Source organism: Oncorhynchus keta, chromosome 26 (assembly GCF_023373465.1).
Source record: "Oncorhynchus keta strain PuntledgeMale-10-30-2019 chromosome 26, Oket_V2, whole genome shotgun sequence".
Classification (NCBI taxonomy): Eukaryota; Metazoa; Chordata; class Actinopteri; order Salmoniformes; family Salmonidae; genus Oncorhynchus; species Oncorhynchus keta.
In genome coordinates this window covers 34994602-35017233 of record NC_068446.1, presented here as the reverse complement: position 1 = coordinate 35017233, position 22632 = coordinate 34994602, and the positions used below count along the sequence as shown (strand labels likewise).

General features: G+C 42.1%; 1 protein-coding gene across 1 annotated transcript; it reads left to right on the top strand.

Moving 5' to 3' along the window:
• Positions 1-292: 292 nt before the first annotated feature.
• On the top strand, positions 293-22475 carry slc13a1 (solute carrier family 13 member 1). Its single transcript, XM_035737790.2, has 15 exons — positions 293-461; positions 7711-7839; positions 8744-8880; positions 15583-15767; positions 15872-15911; positions 16150-16213; positions 17934-18091; positions 18640-18759; positions 19779-19877; positions 20014-20118; positions 20247-20353; positions 20557-20651; positions 21451-21612; positions 21932-22069; positions 22305-22475. Exons 1-15 carry the CDS (start codon positions 348-350, stop codon positions 22446-22448), a joined length of 1797 nt encoding a protein of 598 aa, XP_035593683.1. The 5' UTR covers positions 293-347; the 3' UTR covers positions 22449-22475.
• Positions 22476-22632: the final 157 nt, after the last annotated feature.

Here is a 22632-nt window from a genome sequence, read left to right as displayed (position 1 = left end):
AAGTCAGTTAAGAACAAATTCTTATTTTCAATGACGGCCTAGGAACAGTGGGTTAACTGCCTGTTCAGGGGCAGAACGACAGATTTGTACCTTGTCAGCTCGGGGGTTTGAACTTGCAACCTTCCGGTTACTAGTCCAACGCTCTAACCACTAGGCTACCCTGCCGCCCACTGTACATTACTACACACAGGTCTCACATTCTCTCTCAAGGCCTCACTCTGGGCATGCCCAGTGGCAGACCGTTAAACAATAAAGATTTATGGCTGGCCAAGTAGACAGGATAAGAGAGCGGTGAGCGCCTGAAGAAATGCCTTTAGTCAATTCAACACTCACCAGAGATTACTAAGATGTTCGACATGATGAAGAGGTTTCTGAGAGCTGTCTGGAACTACCACAATCTCCTCATCATCATACTCACCCCTGTGCTACTGCTGCCTCTCCCACTGGTCATCCAAGGAAAGGTGAGGGGGAGCATACCCTACTCACACACACACACACACACACACACACACACACACACACACACACACACACACACACACACACACACACACACACACACACACACACACACACACACACACACACACACACACACACACACACACACATTTAACATTTACATTTTAGTCATTTAGCAGATGCTCTTATCCAGAGTGCCTTACAGTTAGTGCATTCATCTTAAGATAGCTAGGTGAGACAACACATCACAATCGTATCAAGTACAATTTCTCTCAACAAAGTATTTATCAGCAAAGTCAGTGCTAGTAGGCAAAGACAAATTAATTGTTTTATCTTTTTTTTTTTGGGGGGTCTGTGAGAGTTGTCTAAGATACTCTTCAAAAAGGTAGGATTTCAGGCACAACACATACCCAGAACCGGACACTTAGGACAGGACTGACCATTGATACACCCACACAAAAAAAACTTTTAGGTACAAATGTTGTTACATACTGTAGTCACCACACATTATCATACTGTAACACTGACACATCCACAAACAAATTAATGAATACATGCAGTGGTACAGAACATGTGAAGTTCATCACAATTTATTGGCTTATCTTTGTTTGTACTTGTATACGCAATCCAGGTTTTAGCTGCCATGTATAAAATATAAAAAATAAACATGGAAAACCAGGCATGCATCGAAAACCAACCCCACAAACATAATCATTTAATTTGAATGCATCTATTAAAAGTCTGTATTTTACAACGATTTGAACAAAAAAACAGATTGAGTTTTCAAGTTATGTCTCGTTAGAAACAGCAGCCCAGAGAAATGCGATATCATTCATTTTAGACATTTAATGAGGTATTTAAAAAAGAAAATCTGGATTGTACAGTAGCAACCAAAAACACAGTCCAGGACATTTGTCTCAGGGGCACTGAATGGTATTGACAGATCTGCATTTCAAAATGAACAATTTCCAGGATATGGCTTGACCTGAACTGCTATATCCTCAGCCTCTCTCTCCCACTTATCACATGATATGTCAGGGCATTTCTTGATTCATATAGCCTAGCCTACAGTATATACACACTGAGTATAGCAAACATAGCTTTCAGCTGGATTCACCAGGTCTGTCTATCATCCCTTATTGATGTCACCTGTTAACTACAATCAGTGTAGATGAAGGGGAGGAGACAGGTTAAAGATTGAGATATGAATTGCGTATGTGTGCCATTCAGATGGTGAATGGGCAAGACAAAATATTTGTGCCTTTGAATTGGGTATGGTAGTTTGAGTGTGTCAAGAACTGCTACGCTGCTGGGTTTTTCACGCTCAACAGATTCCTGTGTCTATTAAGAAGGGTCCACCACCCAAAGGACATCCAGGCCAACTTGACAACTGTGGGAAGCATTGGAGTCAACATGGGCCAGCATTCCCGTGGAACGCTTTCGACACCTTGTAGAGTCCATGCCCTGATGAATTGAGGCTGTTGAGGGCAAAAGGGGGTGCAACTAATATTAAGTTTCCTAATGTTTTGTACAGTCAGTGATGAAGATGAAGCCTAGGCTACTCACAGGTGATGGCCAATGTGCTCATGCCAATAGCCTATCTCAATATAAGCTACTTTGTAAAACATTGCTGTTCACTCAGAAGAGCAAAAACAATGTTGAGGATGTTTTGGAGGGGCTTCTACAAAGACATTAGTCTTCTCTTTTCATCAGTAGGCATTTGCTTTCCAAATGGTATGCCTATGTTTTTCTTGGAATTGTATTTTGAAATTTGCGAAAGGCAAATTGACAGCCGCAACCAACCATATCAATATAATCCATAGATGGCAGTTCCTATTCAAGTCAGCACTGGCAGCCATTGCTATGAATTTTACAGTGCTTGGGTTAGAGGTTCAAAATTCCTTCTATGGATTATATGTCTATGGCCACAATTTGTTCTTATTTGGCATGCTCGCTGCCCAAATTGCGGCCTTCATGATTAAGTGCATGTAATACAACTTAATCTACAGCACATTTTTTGAATCTATTGATTCTCTGTGACTAAATTATGCTCCCTGGTGTAGGATGTCATAAGGTGAATGCACCAATTTGTAAGTCGCTCTGGATAAGAGCGTCTGCTAAATGACTTAAATGTAAAATGTTAAATGTAGTATTTTGAATTACGTCTGTTCAGACATGAGTAATATAATTTTGGGAATTTAAATTAATAATAATGTCGGTATAATAAACCTTTAAAATGTGTTTAATTCTTTCTATTTATCAGGGGCTGCTGCAGCACACCTACTTTACTATTATTTATTTTTTAACCTCCCAATTATCCAATTCCGTTCTGGTCTCATCCCTGCAATTCCCCAACGGGCTCGTGAGAGGCGAAGGTCGAGTCATGTGTCCTCAGAAATATGACCAGCCAAATCACGCTCCTGAACGACCGCCAGAAAGTCAACCGCACTAATGTGTCGGAGGTAACACTGTTCAACTGACGACCGAAGTCAGCCTGTCGGCGCCCGGCTCACTACAAGGAGTCGCTAGAGCGCAATGAGCCAAGTAAAGCCCCCCACTGGCCAAACCCTCCCGTAAACTGGACCACACTGGGCCAATTATGCGCCGACCTATGCAAATCAAATCAAATTGTATTTGTCACATACACATGGTTAGCAGATGTTAATGCGAGTGTAGCGAAATGCTTGTGCTTCTAGTTCCGACAATGCAGTAATAACCAATGAGTAATCTAACTAACAATTCCAAAACTACTACCTTATACACACAAGTGTAAAGCATAAAGAATCTGTACATAAAGATATATGAATGAGTGATGGTACCGAGCGGCATAGGCAAGATGCAGCAGATGGTATCGAGTACAGTATATACATATGAGATGAGTATGTAAACAAAGTGGCATAGTTTAAAGTGGCCAGTGATACATGTATTACATAAAGATGCAGTAGATGATATAGAGTACAGTATATACGTAGACATATGAGATGAATAATGTAGGGTATGTAAACATTATATTAAGTAGCATTGTTTAAAGTGGCTAGTGATATATTTTACATAAATTCCCATTATTAAAGTGGCTGGAGTTGAGTCAGTGTGTAGGCAGCAGCCACTCAATGTTAGTGGTGGCTGTTTAACAGTCTGATGGCCTTGAGATAGAAGCTGTTTTTCAGTCTCTCAGTCCCAGCTTTGATGCCCAGCTTTGATGCACCTGTACTGACCTCGCCTTCTGGATGATAGCGGGGTGAACAGGCAGTGGCTCGGGTGGTTGTTCTCCTTGATGATCTTTATGGCCTTCCTGTGACATCGGGTGGTGTAGGTGTCCTGGAGGGCAGGTAGTTTGCCCCCGGTGATGTGTTGTGCAGACCTCACTACTCTCTGGAGAGCCTTACGGTTGTGGGCGGAGCAGTTGCCGTACCAGGCGGTGATACAGCCCGACAGGATGCTCTCGATTGTGCATCTGTAGAAGTTTGTGAGTGCTTTTGGTGACAAGCCAAATTTCTTCAGCCTCCTGAGGTTGAAGAGGCACTGCTGCGCCTTCTTCACGATGCTGTCTGTGTGGGTGGATCAATTCAGTTTGTCTGTGATGTGTACGCCGAGGAACTTAAAACTTACTACCCTCTCCACTACTGTTCCGGCAATGTGGATAGAGGGGTGTTCCCTCTGCTGTTTCCTGAAGTCCACAATCATCTCCTTAGTTTTGTTGACATTGAGTGTGAGGTTATTTTCCTGACACCACACTCCGAGGGCCCTCACCTCCTCCCTGTAGGCCGTCTCGTCATTGTTGGTAATCAAGCCTACCACTGTTGTGTCGTCCGCAAACTTGATGATTGAGTTGGAGGCGTGCGTGGCCACGCAGTCGTGGGTGAACAGGGAGTACAGGAGAGGGCTCAGAACGCACCCTTGTTGGGCCCCAGTGTTGAGGATCAGCGGGGTGGAGATGTTGTTGCCTACCCTCACCACCTGGGGGTGGCCCGTCAGGAAGTCCAGTACCCAGTTGCACAGGGCGGGGTCAAGACCCAGGGTCTCGAGCTTGATGACGAGTTTGGAGGGTACCATGGTGTTAAATGCTGAGCTGTAGTCGATGAACAGCATTCTCACATAGGTATTCCTCTTGTCCAGATGGGTTAGGGCAGTGTGCAGTGTGGTTGAGATTGCATCGTCTGTGGACCTATTTGGGCGGTAAGCAAATTGGAGTGGGTCTAGGGTGTCAGGTAGGGTGGAGGTGATATGGTCCTTGACTAGTCTCTTCAAGCACTTCATGATAACGGAAGTGAGTGCTACGGGGCGATAGTCGTTTAGCTCAGTTACCTTAGCTTTCTTGGGAACAGGAACAATAGTGGCCCTCTTGAAGCATGTGGGAACAGCAGACTGGCATAGGGATTGATTGAATATGTCCGTAAACACACCAGCCAGCTGGTCTGCGCATGCTCTGAGGGCGCGGCTGGGGATGCCGTCTGGGCCTGCAGCCTTGAGAGGGTTAATACGTTTAAATGTTTTACTCACCTCGGCTGCAGTGAAGGAGAGTCTGCATGTTTTGGTTGCGGGCCATGCCAGTGGCACTGTATTGTCCTCAAAGCGGGCAAAAAAGTTATTTAGTCTGCCTGGGAGCAAGACATCCTGGTCCGTGACTGGACTGGTTTTCTTTTTGTAATCCGTGATTGACTGTAGACCCTGCCACATACCTCTTGTGTCTGAGCCGTTGAATTGCGTTTCTACTTTGTCTCTATATTGACGCTTAGCTTGTTTGATTGCCTTGCAGAGTGAATAGCTACACTGTTTGTATTCGGTCATGTTTCCGGTCACCTTGCCCTGAGAATGAACCAGTGGTCTGTAGTGACACCTCAAGCACTGCAATGCAGTGCCTTAGACCGCTGTGCCACTTGGGAGGCCAGTACACCTACTTTTTAAGCTATGAATTCTACTCATTTTGCCATAGGTCGGAGAGACATTTTTGCAGTTTTGAAGGCAATTTCCTGCAATTCTACAAATCTTGCCATGACTTAATAGGACATCTGAGTGGCAAAATCAAAATGGGGGCCTCCTGGAGGTCAGGGCTCCTGGGCATGTGCCCTGCATGCCCGGTCAGTAATTCATCCATGACTACAAATTTAGATAGCTGACTAGACTAATTTACCAATATATATATATATATTTATCAACAATAACTAAAACAATACTTGTCAACAACCATATTATTCCTGACAAAATGTATGGCTTGTATCCCAATCGACAAGGACGCAGCCTTTTGAGGCAACAGTTCTAGGCAGGACATCAAAATTGGCATGTCCCAATCCCAAGGTACACTCAAATAGTGCAGTGTAGTTAGCTTTACATTAAAGATTCTGACTTTTCATGTTAATACCTCTTAAACGTAACGTGCAAGAATGATATACATACACCAAATTTGCTGATGATAGCGAGCAAGTGACACCCCTTGTTTTTGCAATTAGGTGTCATATTTTCTTTTTGGAGTCGAAATGTAGCTAAAACGTTGCTCTCTTCTTCTGAGGGTTAAGGGACCATCTTAAAACTGCAACACTTCGCAACCACATGACATATCGCTCATTGTTTTGAGACCGCTTTTTGCAAATCCACAGCAAGTAGTTTAGCTTTTTTTTTTTTTACTTTATCAATTAATTTATATTTCACTTTACAGATAAATACTTCCTTAAAATGTCAATAGCTTGCACCCCAAAAGATTTAAAATAATACAACCAACTGTTACTAGTTCAGGGACATCACCTGTCCAATCAACGGTAATTACTTTAGAATGTTTTTACTTTGGCTATTTCTTTTAATTTAATTATATGTCAAAAATACTTGCTTAAATCTTCAATAACTTCGACCCCCTAAGGACTTTCATGAATAAAACCAACTTATTAGTTCAGGGACCTTGTCTGTACAATCTTCAGCAAATACTTTAGTATTTTTTCATACCACCTTTAATTATTAGTTATCAACGAATACAAAACTATGTTATCCGGAAAATGCAGGTGTGATAGTTATATTATGCCAGCAGCATACCACCCTGCATACCACTGCTGGCTTGTTTCTGAAGCTAAACATGGTTGGTCCTGGTCAGTTCCTGGATGGGAGACCAGATGCTGCTGGAAGTGGTGTTGGAGGGCCAGTAGGAGGACCTCTTTTCTCTGGTCTAAAAAAAAAATGTCCCAATGTCCCATGGCACTGCCATGTGTGGGGTGCCGTCTTTCGGGGGGGATGTTAAATGGGTGTCCTGACTCTCTGAGGTCATTAAAGAGCCCATGGCACTTATCGTAAGAGTAGGGGTGTTAACCCTGGTGTCCTGGATAAATTCCCAATCTGGCCCTCAAACCATCACGGTCACCTAATAATCCCCAGTTTACAATTGGCTCATTCATCCTCCTCCTCTGCCCTGTAACTATTTCCCCAGGTCGTTGCTGCAAATGAGAACGTGTTCTCAGTCAACTTAACTGGTAAAATAACGGAAAATAAATTAATAAATATTAATTAATCACAATGTAAGCCTACTCATACAAAAAACATTGGCACCTCTAATGCAAGATTAGCTTCACAGTGAAACACCACTATTCTGGCTATTAATCATTCTTAAAAAGTCAGTAAAATTGCTTATTTAGCCATCTCAAAAAACATATCTTGTATCATGCATGCAAGTCTGTCCACAACGATGGAGCAGCAGACCGAGCAATATGCTTCGAGGAGGACCCTATACCGTAGAATAACTATTCTGGTCGGTGTCAACTTAATTCATGAATAGGTCCTGAGATCGATTCTGTTACTTGTTATTCGTGTCAGATATTTCCATTTTGGGATAGTTGTTCACTAAATTGCTAGCACTAGTTGCTCAAGCTGCTACAGTGGCTACAATGTAAACAAACGTCTTGTGATCAGTGTAACTAACGCGAGTGTCTTCTCACGTGATGCTGCCTTCGAATCCCGTCCCAAATTGCAGTTGCCAACTGGAGTGCTACCGAGTAAGGTAGTTGCCTTCGGAAGCAGGTAGGCAGCTGAATTTGGATTGGGGGACACACACACACAGCCTATGATGATAACGAGATGCCCTTATGCCAAAATTATGCCCTGATGCCAAAATTATGACTATTACAAATTTATTTTCATTTCAGCTGACGAAAATGGGAAAAGACAATAATTCCACGTGAGACTAATGGACGTTTGACTTGACATGAAGCTCATTTTCATATTTTTTCCCAATCTGAAGCATGTTGTTTCTTTCCTTTTGGCCTCTTCTAGGTGTCAGAATGTGCGTTCGTACTGTGTGTCATGGCAGTGTACTGGCTGACAGAAGCCCTGCCACTGGCAGCCACAGCTCTGTTCCCAGCCTTGCTCTTCCCTTTCTTTGGCATCATGAAGTCCTCTCAGGTGAACATTGCACAATTTTATTGCATTCAATTGTGTGTGTGTGTGTGTGTGTGTGCAACTATTTTAAATTATAATAAAAATCTGCAGAAATGTTGATGAATGTATTTTCCAGGAAGCCGACGTTACGTAACCTGGCTGCTCTCTATCTCACTTTCATATTTGATAGAACATATGACAAAACTCCTCTGGTTTGATTAATTCATCCATAAATCTATAAATGCAGGAGCATTTATTACATTATTATCATATCACTATCAGCTTCTAACTCCTTATGCCCCGCTCACGTTATGTAGGAAACTCTCAAAATGTCCAACTTGCTAACTTAGTTGGATCCTGAGTTTTCCACTTGGGAGGTACCAGAATCAACCAATAGGAAGCTCTACGCAAATAACTTCCATTCATTTTAATTTGGAGCACCTGAGTTTCAGACATGATGTGAATAATATAATAATAATATATGCCATTTAGCAGACGCTTTTATCCAAAGCGACTTACAGTCATGTGTGCATACATTCTACGTATGGGTGGCCCCGGGGATCGAACCCACTACCCTGGCGTTACAAGCGCCATGCTCTACCAACTGAGCTACAGAAGGACCACGTAGCATTAGTCTGTAATAATCTGTTTATGATCTATTTTTTTACTAACAATCTCAGTGCCCGGCCCTGTATGGTTTTATTGGCTTGGCAAAATGACATAGAAGATGTAATGTTCTTTCCATCCTTACTAGACTAATTACAAGTCAGTATTATTTTTGAAATGTCCTCTTAACATTTTGATAGGTGTCAAAATGGACTGCTTATCATGAAATGTCAAATCTGACCAGCATATTGTTCGACATGTCTAAGATCTTCCACCGCTCTTTTTTGCTGCTGTTCTCCCTCCTGCCCTCTCTCATGTCCAGGTGGCTGGGGAGTACTTCAAAGACTTCCACCTGCTGTTGATCGGAGTCATCTGTCTGGCAACGTCTATAGAGAAGTGGGGTCTCCACCGGAGGATTGCACTTAGTCTGGTCACTCTGGTCGGTGTCAATCCTGGATGGTGAGAACTTTCTCTCTGCCGGCTACTCTCTCATCGTCTGTTCCAGACCTCAGTTGCAGACGTGTGGCTACATTGACAGGCGATACGCACAGAACGCATCAGGAGGGAGAGATCGGTTTGTTGTTTTTAAAGTCTCTGAAAAAGTGTTCTATTGAAAAAGTTATTAGCTACCTATTGAATTTGGATCCAGCAAAATGGTTAGCCTCAGTTGCGGGGACTGCTACTATCCATCCAGTAATCCTGCCAACCAAAAGTCTGAAGAGCTGCTTGGGGTAGCAGCTACCTTAGCTGCTAACTAGCCATCAAGCCAGGAAGGTTTCCAGGAAGGTTGAACCCAGCCTGCGATGCGATTAGTTCTTTTGGCAGGGACCACGATTTGTCCCGGGTTGTGGCTGTCTAAATCCCTACTGTTTGTTGCTGTTTCCATCTGCCCTGCAACCTGCCCTGTTTGGAACTGCGTGGAGTGCTAGCATTAGCCTACACTGCCACCATGACATCCAAAACTAAAGCCAGTGGGAGTAATGGAGAAGACAGTGTTTCTCTATCACAGGTGAAGGATCTTTTTAAAAGGGTTCAACAAGCAGTTGTTATAACAAAATGAAAATACCTTCAAGAGCTTTGTCCAAATACTAATGGATTTAACTAATAAAAGAATACACAATCTGACCAGAGAGGTCCAGGATCTTAAGAACAGAGGTGGATGTCCTGAAAGAGACTTACAGTTTGTTGTTATATTGCTGCAAGTCACGCAAGATGACATCAGCACAGTCAGTGAATCATTATTAACCTCTCTGCGCACCAAACCCATACGGTGATCACTACATAAATAGTAATATTAAACATTCATGAAAATACAAGTGTCTCACATGTTTCGAAAGCCTAGAATCTTGCTAATCCAACTGCATTGTCAGATTTATAAAAGGATTTACTGCGAAAGAACACGATGCGATTATCTGAGGATAGAGCCCCATAAAAAACAACTTTCAACCAGCACAGGCGTAACAAAATCACAAACTGCAATAAAATAAATCCTTTACCTTTGACGATCTTCCTCTCTTTGCAATCCCAATGCTCACTGTTACACAATGAATGGTATTTTGTTTGATAAAATCTATTTTTAATAGCCTAACAAGAAACATTATGTGAACCGCTTGTGTCGTGAATTCCGTCTCATTCCATTTTCAACGACACATTCGATGTAAATACACACACTAAACGTGACTTTTCCAGTCATGTTTGGTTTCATTGCAATCAACTGCTTTGTTTGTAACACAACCAAACCTGATGGGTCATTTTGCGGGATGTATTGACTGAAAGAAACCGATTTGAAGACAACAAGTAATGACATCATTGTGCACCAATGATATGACCGCTGTTTCGTTGATTGACTGTATTTTAACCAAATGACCACTGATCGTCTTGAAATCTAGCTGGGTAGATAGCCAATGAGCTGAGGTAAACGGCAATATGTAATGTTTATGCGTTGGAAGACCAATCCATGTAGTAAACTCCGTCGTAGAGGTTCATTCGCCATTGAAGATTCATACTGGAAGGACCCACGCATGTTACGCACAGCGGTGTTTTGGTAAAGCGCATCTTCAGCTGTTTATATATCAATCAGTATGGCGACTAAGTCAGGTAAAGCTAAATCTAAAGCTAAAGTCTAGATATACAGATGTACACACAATTTTAGAAATTGATCGGGAAAGTGAGACAGAGATTGTTGGAGGACGATTCATTTAGCGATTCCCAAATGGAGGAATATTTTTGGAACGGAGAGGACATCGTTTTTGGACTGGTAAGTTTTTCTCATGCCAATGCCGTTGTTTGAAATTAATAATATAAAATATTATTTGTGAAATGAAATAGCTATTTGAGGCTGTTGAGGGGAGGGCAGGCCCACAACAATGGCCAAAGTGAAATGGAGACAGCAGATACAGCTGGTCTGTTGTAATATAATAAAGACAGTAGATCTAGCTGGTCTGTCATAATATAAATGAGACAGTAGATCAAGCAGGTCTATAATAATATATTCAACCTTATGTTCCCTGTACTCTATATATATCTGTTTATTATACCTCTTGATACAGGGCTCATATGTGAAACTATTCTAACGGAACATTTTCTTTCACAGTGACACTGACTCCAAATGGGAGCCCCCAGTGCGAAGGTGTCCATCCCCCACTGAAGCTGGTTCATCCAGCTCCTGCCACAAGTGGTGTTCATCTGCCCAAATGTATTTCTGTAGGCATGGATGTGCCTCAGGGCCAAAAGGGCACAGCATGGAGACATCGCTGTGTTCTTTGCAAAATGAAGTCCCCCATCACCTGCACCACATGCTTGGTGACCCTCTGCTTTACAGCAGAAAGAGAGTGCTATGGCACCTGGCATCAGCAGCACAATATTGTGTAGAGGACTGAGGGTCTTCCAAATATTGAAAGTGTTATTTTGTAAATGTATATATTTTTTTCATGTTTTTTCTCCATTTTTTGGATGGGTGTGTTAGAATACCATTTTGGTATTTTGTATACAGTTATTCCATTCACCAATTTGGCCACTTGGGTACATTTGGGCTACTTGTTTGGGACACCTGGGTGACTTCATGATAAATGTCATGTAGCACATTCATTTTGGAAGTTATCATTCTGAAACTTTGCACAAGTACTGTTGCCCTCTTATATTTTTCACTGAAATTGTCCCCATCATCCTATCTGAATGTTTGTTTTGTCTTGTTCATTTTAAAGATGATGATGCAACAATAAAAAAATGTATGGTGTTTTCATTGTATTATCTAAACCAGATCCATTGTGTTATATTCTCCTACATTCAATTCACATTTACACAAACTTCAGAGTGTTGTCTTTCAAATGAAACCAAGAATATGCATATCCTTGGTCCTGGGCCTGAGCTACAGGCAGTTAGATTTGGGTATGTCTTCAGGTGGAAATTGAAAAAAAGTAGGGGGGTAGCTGTAAGAGGTTTAACCTCTCAACACTGTCATCTCAGATTTTCAAAATATGCTTTTCAACCATAGCAAAACAAGCATTTGTGTAAGAGTATTGATAGCTAGCATAGCATTAAGCCTAGCATTCAGCAGGCAACATTTTCACAAAAACAAGAAAAGCATTCAAATAAAATCATTTACCTTTGAAGAACTTTGGATGCTTTCAATGAGGAGACTCTCAGTTAGATAGCAAATGTTCAGTTTTTCCAAAAATATTATTTGTGTAGGAGAAATCGCTCCGTTTTGTTCATCACGTTTGGCTAAGAAAAAAACAAACAATTCAGTCATCAAAACGCCAAACCTTTTCCAAATTAACTCCATAATATCGACAGAAACATGGCAAACGTTGTTTAGAATCAATCCTCAAGGTGTTTTTCACATATCTATTCGGTGATAAAATTACGCACCAATTTCGACGGAGGACACCAGGCGGACACCTGGTAAATGTAGTCTTTTATGGACAATCTTCCAATGATATGCCTACAAATACGTCACAATGCTGCAGACACCTTGGGGAAACGACAGAAAGTGTAGGCTCGTTCCTGGCGCATTCACAGCCATATAAGGAGACATTGGAACACAGCGCCTCAAAAATCTGTCTCACTTCCTGTTTGAAGTTTCATCTTGGTTTCGCCTGTGGGATTAGTTCTGTGACACTCACAGACAATATCTTTGCAGTTTTGGAAACGTCAGAGTGTTTTCTTTCCAAAGCTGTCAATTATATGCATAGTCGAGCATCTTTTCGTGACAAAATATCTTCTTTAAAACGGGAACGTTTTTCATCCAAAAATGAAATACTGCCCCCAGAGGTTCAAGAGGTTAATGACATCCTCTTCAACAAGGACGACTCGGAAGCTGTGTGCCAGATGCAGAATGAAAGCTGCCAGAGAGCATGGGGACATTGCTTACATCCACTATGAAAGGCTCACTGGCCGTGTCCGAATACCCACACTAAGTGTGCTACATACTTAAACTGCAAACTATTTACTCATCACTATGCCACAGCTGCAATGCAGTAGCGGCTCCTGATCGGCTGAGTAGGTGGCGAGGGGGCCGAGTGCGTGTAGATTTGCATCACATTAACCAGTCTGATAATAGCAAATTTACAATTTGATTCATTTCTTTAAACGCTAAATAGAATAGGAATTGAGTTACAGGCATACTCAGGCTAGTTATAGGCAGACTATCACATTCAACCTATACTGAGTGCTTAATTTGAGCCGGATTCTGCCGGAACAGAATCTGGCGCCTCTCCGTTTAGGACTGTTTCATCCGGAACCTAAACTTAGCAAAAAAAGAAACGTCCCTTTTTCAGGACCCTGTCTTTCAAAGATTATTTATTTATTTATAATCCAAATAACTTCAGATCTTCATTGTAAATGGCTTGAACACTGTTTCCCATGCTTGTTCAATGAACCGTAAACAATGAATGAACATGCACCTGTGGAAGAGTCTTTAAGACACTAACAGCTTACCGAGGGTAGGCAATTAAGGTCACAGTTATGAAAACTTAGGACACCAAAGAAGCCTTTCTACTGACTCTGAAAAACACCAAAAGAAAGATGCCCAGGGTCCCTGCTCATCTGTGTGAACGTGTCTTAGGCATGCTGCATGGAGGCATGAGGCCTGCAGATGTGGCCAGGGCAATAAATTGCAATGTCCGTACTGTGAGACGCCTAAGACAGCGCTACAGGGAGACAGGACGGACAGCTGATCGTCCTCGCAGTGGCAGACCATGTGTAACACCTGCACAGGATCGGTACATCCGAACATCACACCTGCGGGACAGGTACAGGATGGCAACAACAACTGCCCGAGTTACACCAGGAACGTACAATCCCTCCGTCAGTGCTCAGACTGTCCACAATAGGCTAAGAGAGTCTGGACTGAAGGCTTGTAGGCCTGTTGTAAGGCAGGTCCTCACCAGACAACACCGGCAACAACGTCGCCTATGGGCACAAACCCACCATCGCTGGACCGGACAGGATTGGAAAAAAGTGCTCTTCACTGACGAGTCGCAGTATTGTCTCACCAGGGGTGATGGTCGGATTCGCGTTTATCATCGACGGAATGAGCGTTACACCGAGGCCTACACTCTGGAGCGGGATAGAATTGAAGGTGGAGTGTCCATCATGGTCTGGGGCAGTGTAACAAAACAAATGGCACTGTGATAGATATTTGGATGCAGTCTGAGGAGAGTGTTGGAGGCTATATTGTAAATGACATCGCCGAAGCCAAGGATCGGTAGGATAGTCAGTTTTATGAGGGTATGTTTGGCAGCATGATTTTTGGATTGGAGTTGCTTAATGTGAGTCTGGAAGGAGAGTTTACAGTCTACAATACTTATTTTCCACCATAATTTGCAAATAAATTCATTAAAAATCCTACAATGTGATTGTCTGGATTTTTGTTTTCTCATTTTGTCAGTCATAGTTGAAGTGTACCTATGATGAAAATTACAGGCCTCTCTCAACACATCTTATCCATTGATTTACTATCAATACACACCCTCATATACATTTATATTCCAGACTCTGCCATTGCTCATCGTAATATTTCTAAATTCCTTTGTTTTTATTGGATTTTTGTGTGTGTGTGTGGGGGGTTGCCTGTATTGTTAGGTATTACTGTACTGACGGTGATAGGAACATAAGCGTTCCACTAGACCCGTGATAGCATCTGTAAAATGTGTACGTGACCAATACAATTTTATTTGAATTTGATCATGTCTAAACTGTCAGTCAAAACATATTGATTCAATGGTTGTAAAGATGCGGGGAGGTCCGTCTGTGATAAAGAGATCCTTTGCATTTAAACCACACTCTACAAAGCAATTACTGCAGGCTCTAGTTTTATCTTATCTTAAGTATCGCCCAGTCATATGGTCAGGTGCTGCAAAGGACCTAGAAAAACTGCAGCTGGCCCAGAACAGAGAATCCCGTCTTGCTCTTCACTGTAATCAGAGGGCTAATATCAATACTATGCAGGCCAGACTCTCTTGGCTAAATGTAGAATAAAGACTGACTGCATCACTTCTTCATTTATAAGAAAATTGCAAATTGTTTGCATAGTCAGCTTACACACAGCTCTTACACACATTTTACCCACCAGACATGCCACCAAGGGTATTTTCACAGTCCCCAAATACAGAACAAATTCAAAGAAAGGTACAGTATTTTATAGAGCCATGATTGTATGGAACTCTTCCATCTCAGATTTCTCAACAGCCAACCTGGTTTAAAAAAAACAGATAAAGCAACACCTCACGGCACAACGCCCCAATTTGATCTAGATATTTTGTGTGTATGTAGGCTATGTGTGACTTTGTGATTTTAAATTTACGTACTTCTGCCCTTGAGCTTTTCTTGTCTGTTAATGTTCTGCATTATGTCATATTTCACATTGTGTTTGGACCCCAGAAAGAGTAGCTGCTGCTTTCGCAACAGCTAATTGGGATCCTAATAAAATACCAAAAATACCAACTGTGTCACCATCTTGGAGGACCATGTGTTTTAAAAGGTATTAACACTAACACAGCAGAAGAGCTATATCTCAAGGTCTAATAGAATGCTCTGAATCACCAATTAGGAGAAGAAGAAAAAATCTGAATTAGGCGGCCTGTGTAAACACAGCCTAAGGGTAATTTGGCGAACCATCCATTTTCATTGCTTAGCGCCCCTGTGGATGTCTCTTTGCAGGCTGATGTTGGGCTTTATGAACAGCTGTGCCTTCCTATCCATGTGGGTCCAAAACACATCCGCCGTTGCCATGGTGATGCCCATCGTTGAGGCGATCATTCAGCAAATCTTGAATGCAGAGGGAGAAGGTGAGCAGAGGCAACGATCAATGACAGGCACCAGCAACCTTGGCCTAGAACTGGAAGGTGAGAAAGCACAATAATCATCCATACATTGTTTACCCACAGAACTTAGTTATTGGTAGGAATTTAAGATTTGGAAGATTCAGAATGCGACATTATTCCTACAGAGACTGAGGGACCGTGTGACAAAAATGAAGAGCCAATAAGGTAATTTGGAGTTCCTCTGCATATATTTAATATTCTTAAAAGGATCCCCCAAATCACTTCAAAATGTCTTTACCTTTAAAAGCAGTCAAAGGAGAAGGAGACAACAATCCAAGATGTGGATTTGTTTACACTGTCAACAACGTAAACATTTTCATTCGCATTGTATCAATTGTCCTCATACCTGGTCTTGCTTTAATTTCACGTAAGTCATTATTTATTTATTTTTAATCTCTGGTAGAACAAATAAGGAACCAGATGAAATGGAGTACACTATTCCAGAGGAAGCACCCTCTCAGACCAATGTAAGTTGTACAGGTACAGTGGCTTGCGAAAGTATTCACCCCACTTGGCATTTTTCCTATTTTGTTGCCTAACAACCTGGAATTAAAATTAATTTTGGGTGGGTTTATATAATTTGATTTACACAACATGCCTACCACTTTGAATACGCAAAATAGTTTTATTGTGAAACAAACAAGAAAGACCAAAAACTCGAGAACTCGAGCATGCATAACTATTCACCCCCCCAAGTCAATACTTTGTAGAGCCACCTTCTGCAGCAATTACAGCTGCAAGTCTCTTGCAGTATGTTGCTATATACTTGGCACATCCAGCCACTGGAGTTTTTGCCCATTCTTCGAGGCAAAACTGCTTCAAGTTGGATGGGTTCCACTGGTGTACAGCACTCTTTAAGTCATACCCCAGATTCTCAATTGGATTGAGGTCTGGGCTTTGACTATACCATTCCAAGACATTTAAATGTTTCCCCTTAAACCACTCGAGTGTTGCTTTAGCAGTATGCTTAGGGTCATTGTCCTGCTGGAAGGTGAACCTCTTTCAGAGATTTGAGACTGGGACAGACTGAAACAGGTTTCCTTCAAGAATTTCCCTGTATTTAGCGCCATCTATCATTCCTTCAATTCTGACAGGTTTCCCAGTCCCTGCCAATGAAAAACATGGGGGGTTTTCAGGGTGATGAGAGGTGTTGGGTTTGTACCAGACATAGAGTTTTCTTTGATGGCCAAAAAGCTACATTTTAGTTTCATCTGACCAGAGTCTTCCATATGTTTAGGGAGTCTCCCACATGCTTTTTGGCAAACACCACATGTGTTCGCTTATTTTTTTCTTTAAGCAATGGCTTTTTTATGGCCACTCTTCCGTAAAGCCCAGCTCTGTGGAGTGTACGGCTTAAAGTGATCCTATGGACAGATACCCCAATCTCCGCTGTGGAGCTTTGCAGCTCCTTCAGGGTTATTTTTGGTCTCTTTGTTGCCCCTCTGATTAATGCTGTTCTTGCCTGGTCGGTGAGTTTTGGTGGCCAGGCCTCTCTTGGCAGGTTTGTTGTGGTGATATATTCTTTCCATTTTTTTATTTAAAAATTTATTTATTTTTTATTTGGTGTTCTGTGGGATGTTCAAAATAAGAGGCTGTAATGCAACAAACTAGGACAAATGCCAAGGGGGATGAATACTTTTGCAAGGCACTGTAACTGCCAAAATAAAGGCACCATGAGCCACCAGAACAGCGTCAATGTGCCTTGGCATAGAATCTACGAGTGTCTGGAACTCTATTGGATGGATGCAACACCATTCTTCTAGAAGAAATTCCAGAATTTGTTGATGGTGATGGAAAATTCCGTCTCAGGCGTCACTCCAGATTCTCCCATAAGTGTTCAATTGGATTGAGATCTTGTGATTGACACCCACTCACTCTCTTTAAACCCCCAATGCTATTTTGAGACCTCCCTTTCAAAAGTCACAGATCTCTTCTTCTAGCCATGGTAGCCAAGAATAATGGGGAACTGGGCATTTTTATACATGACCCTAAGCATGATGGGGTGTTAGTTATATCTTTTCTTTTAAGCAACAGCTTTCAACATACTTTGTAAGTGTTTCCTTTATTTTGGAAGTTACCTGTAGATAGCTCACAAATCAAAAGCTTATAACACTGCCATATCACAATGGGCTTCTAACATGGTCAAAACAGTTCATGACACACTACCATCTCTTTTTCTTCTTAAAGGTGATTGGGCAAAAGATAGAGGGCCGCTACCGGAGTAAGAGAGAGCACATGATGTGCAAGGGGCTGTGCCTAAGCATCACATACTCTTCCTCTATAGGAGGGATTGCCACCCTTCCTGGGACCTCCCCCAACCTCATCTTTTCAGAGTACATCCATCAGTGAGTTCTCCATCAGCTATATCTAGTGGAGGCCAGACTTTATATGCAGTGCATATCACAGGAGGCAGCTGAGGCTCATAATGTCTGGAACGGAGCAAATGGAATGGCATCAAACACCTGGAAACGATGTGTTTGATGTATTGATACCATTCCACTTTTTACGCTATAGTCATTACCACAAGACCGGTCTTCCCAATTAAGGTGCCACCTACCTCCTGCGACATATCCCTACACTGTATGCAATAGAAATCTTTAGAATGCATCGTAACAGAGGAATACAAGTGGCTTGGTCAATGATACATAGAGTATGATAGAAAGGGCTGCACTCTGTATGGCGCAATACTACTGTATACTTGAACATGCTAAAATGTTTTTTCTATTCTACTGAGCTGTTTACTTCATATTCATATTATATTATATCTTATTGTTGTAGCATTGTCGAGAAGGAACCTGCAAGTAAGCATTTTGTTGGACGGTGTATACCATGTATCCCGTACAGACTACTAATAAAACTTGAAACATCTCCATTCAACCCTATTTATTGATAGGTTTTACCCAGAATGCACCTCTGTAAACTTTGGAAACTGGATCGTCTTGTGTCTGCCAATCAGCATCATTGCTTTGCTGTTGTCATGGATATGGCTGCACTGGATGTTCATCGGCTCAGAGTGAGTAAACACCATTTCAAGGCGTTAATGAGCATTTCACCTTTTATTGACTCAACACTCCAGTTTCTCGCTTGTTTCTTCAGATCACGATTGTCGTTAACCTAAATTGGCCTCATCCTTGACCCTAAGTATCACCTTATCCGTTCAGTGTTCTTTCCTCACCGTTCCTCCCTCCCATCACTCACTCTTTTATGTCTTAACTTCTCACTCAAACACCCTTTTACACCAGGGCTCTCTGCCTGTCACTGTAAATGTAACCACCAGTACCACAGCGCAGACTGGCCTGCATGAGTCATTTATTAACTGAAAGGCTTACTCATTATACAACAAGCGAGGATGGGTTAATCATCCATACAATATGTGTCAAACTCAAGAGCCCATTTAATCCTGGGCTTGAGTAAAGAAAAGGTTTTGATTCATTGTTTTTTTTATGTATTTAAAAAAACTACCTCAAATCACCATTGAAATGACTAAAAACCAAATTTAAACCGTGCAGAAATCATAATGGACGTAGATTTATAGTTTCTTCACTCTGTGTAGCTTGCCAACAGTCATCGAAGCAAAGGCTAGAAATGTCAGGAAACATCGGAAATTGGTAACCGTCATCTAAACAAAAGCTAGAAAATCAGGGAAAATTCCAAAAAGTGATGCATAATGAACAATGTTTTGCAAATTTTGAGGAAAGATAAAATGAATTAAGTGCGGCCTTCCGGACCTAGCCTGGTACAAACCATCCTCATCTCGCGAGCTCACATTCTGTTTCGCTAGGTCAGGATGAGGCTACTCCGGACCTTGGTCACAACCGAATGTGGCCCGTGTGAAAAATTAGTTTGACACCCCTGGTCTACAGAACTGGGGGAAACCCCATTAACGCTTAGCTGATGGTCATGTTAATTGTTCTGTTTGAAGCAGTTGTATTCCCTGAATGGCACAACTATTTTTGAATGCTTTGAAAAATTGAATTGCATTGCAGGTATGTCTTCCATCAACAATGTCATGTGTTCAATAAACCCATGCAGCTTCAGGGTGCTGTTCCGTCCTAGTGGAGAGCGCTCTGAGAGAGAGACTGCAACAGCCAGAGTCATAGAGGAGGACTACAACACGCTGGGTCCTACAAGGTGACCCTTAAAGCTTCACCACCTTGTTTCCTCCCTTTTTTAAAAAAATATCTGTGCTGATTAGAAAGTTCATGCAAACTTTTGTTTGAGAGTGTCTGTGTATTGCAAGACATCCAATCCGAACGGCCTGTTTCAGTCCCCAGGAGGTTGTGACCGCGTTCATCTTCATCCTGATGGTGGTGCTGTGGGTCTTCAGAGACCCTGGATTTATGCCAGGGTGGGCCTCAATCTTCCTCCCTGAGTGAGTTCAATACCCTCTTCTAAAATAACTTTTTACAGAGCAGCGTCACTCCCAAGCAACACATGCACTTCAAAAGGTTTTGTGATATTGTGACACAATAGGCACATGTCCTCATTCTCTTCATGTAGATATGCGGGCTACATCAGTGATGCCACCGTGGCCCTACTGCTGGGGCTCATGTTCTTCATCATGCCAGCACACAAGCCTTCTGCAGATAAACACGGTATCAAATATGGTACGGTACCCCGAATAGCATTACACCTGGGCATACTCACAGAGACGGTATCCCATAAGAAAGACGCATGATAACAGTGAAACATTTCCCCAGCGCACCCACTATTTTCTTCTCGTCGTCGTATAAATTCTTGCACAGTTTGTGTTTTTGTGGCAGCGTAACAGGCTTCATGAGGGTTCAACTTTCGGTTTCTCTGTTTCTAGAGGCCATGATCTCATGGAAAGAGTTCCAGGCCTGTATGCCATGGGAAGTCGCCCTACTTGTTGGTGGGGGCTTTGCACTTGCTGAGGGCACCCAGGTACCATCTTGTCTAAAACCTTTACACTCCAGCCATATCATAATCAATGTGTCAAGGACATTAGTCACCCCTGTGTTAAAAGTATTCCATGCTAAGGCTATTTATTTAACCCTTATTTACCAGGTAAGTTGACTGAGAACACATTTATAACAACGACCTGGGGAATAGTTACAGTGGAGAGGAGAGGAGATGAATAAGCCAATTGTAAACTGGGGATTATTAGGTGACCGTGATGGTATGAGGACCAGATTGGGATTTTAGCCAGGACACCGTGGTTAACACTCCGACTCTTACGATAAGTGCCATGGGATCTTTAGTGACCACAGAGAGTCAGGGCACCCGTTTAACGTCCCATCCGAAAGACGGCATCCTACACAGGGCAATGTCCCTAATCACTGCCCTGGAGCATTGGGATATTATATATATATATATATTTATTTATTTTTGACAGGAAGCCCAATTCTGATATTTTTTAACCTAATTGGTCTTTTGACCTCTGAAAAAGATCTGATGTGATTGGTTAAAAGACCAATTATTATAAAAAAATATCAGAATTGGGCTGCCTGTCTAAACACAGCCATATAGACCATGCCCTTCTTATACAGCCAAAAGTTTGTAGCTATCGCACTGATGTCTGATGCTACGGTCACATTTTATTGTGTAATTTGTATGAATATAGAATGAATGTATATTAGGAAGGATAGACACCCACATGTTCCTAAAAAGGACATTTCCCATGATGCTTGCTAACAATAAAACATGTCTACAGCATTCCTACAGTCTGTCTGTCTTTCTGTAGGTGTCTGGTCTGTCCTCCTGGGTGGCAAACTTGCTATCTCCTCTGGGGAGCCTCCCCATCATAGCAACAGTCACCATTGCCTGTGTCCTTGTCACCTCAGTCACAGAGCTGGCCAGCAATGCAGCCACCATCACCATCTTCCTCCCTATCCTTGCCCCTCTGGTGCGTTCATAGACCTTTCCCGCTGACTTCTGAATTAATTGTTTGCAATAATGATTTTTTCCCCCTATTTATCACACTGTAAATTGTCTGCTAAATGACAAAATGTTATGCAATATAATTTCTCAGTGGCTAACAAACGTTAATGGAATGAATACGGCAGTAGGGGGGGGATCATTAGCTACAATATGAACATGATACAGAATAACTACATCTGCTACTTTAATAGACATACAGAAATGGAGCGGTCATAAAAAAATAGAAACTCTTCTTTTGACGTGCATCTGAATGCCTCTTCCTTCCCATTCTCCATGAATGGCAGGCCGAAGCTATCCATGTGAACCCACTCTACATATTGATACCCACAACCCTCTGCACATGCTTCGCCTTCCTGCTTCCTTCATCCAACCCTTCCAATGCCATTGTGTTTGGCTACGGCCACCTCACCACCACGGACATGGTGAGTGCACATCGCCTCAAAGTAAATGCACTACACATAGGCCAGTTTCAAAATACCCATGTTGAATGAATCCAGAAGGGCTAGTTCTGGTTTAGCTGACCCGGTATACGAAAATAACCTTCATTAGTTCACAGGTCAAAGCCTGTTGATGTACCACTAGGTCTGGTTCCCAGCCTAATGAATGCTAAAAATTGATTTTTGCTTGTCTAATGCTGCTTGAGTTTTGTCATTTCAGGTGAAGGCGGGGATTGGTGTGAATGTAATCAGTGTCCTTGCAGTATTATTGGCTGTGACAACATGGGGGATTCCACTGTTTGACCTGGATACCTACCCTGATTGGGCACCTACTCCATCCACGTCAAACGTCACTGGATGGTGAAATCAGTCAGGACAACACTAAATACGGGGCCACTGTACTATCTGACTAGAAAAGTAAAAGGTACAACCATATTACCACAATGTTCCCCAATTGAATTTCCAAAATGGAAGTTGATAAGTAATGTAGTTTTGAGTTCAGGAGCTTTCTAGGAGAAATCACTCCATCTCCAATAACTGATGATAAC

What these genes read in the sequence shown, in the direction of transcription:
- slc13a1 (XM_035737790.2), top strand. Translation starts at nt 348, where the DNA reads ATGTTCGACATGATGAAGAGGTTTCTGAGAGCTGTCTGGAACTACCAC. An exon ending in TGGATGTTCATCGGCTCAGA is followed by an intron (nt 18,760 to 19,778) that starts GTGAGTAAACAC and finishes AAACCCATGCAG; the next exon opens with CTTCAGGGTGCTGTTCCGTC. An exon ending in CACTTGCTGAGGGCACCCAG is followed by an intron (nt 20,652 to 21,450) that starts GTACCATCTTGT and finishes GTCTTTCTGTAG; the next exon opens with GTGTCTGGTCTGTCCTCCTG.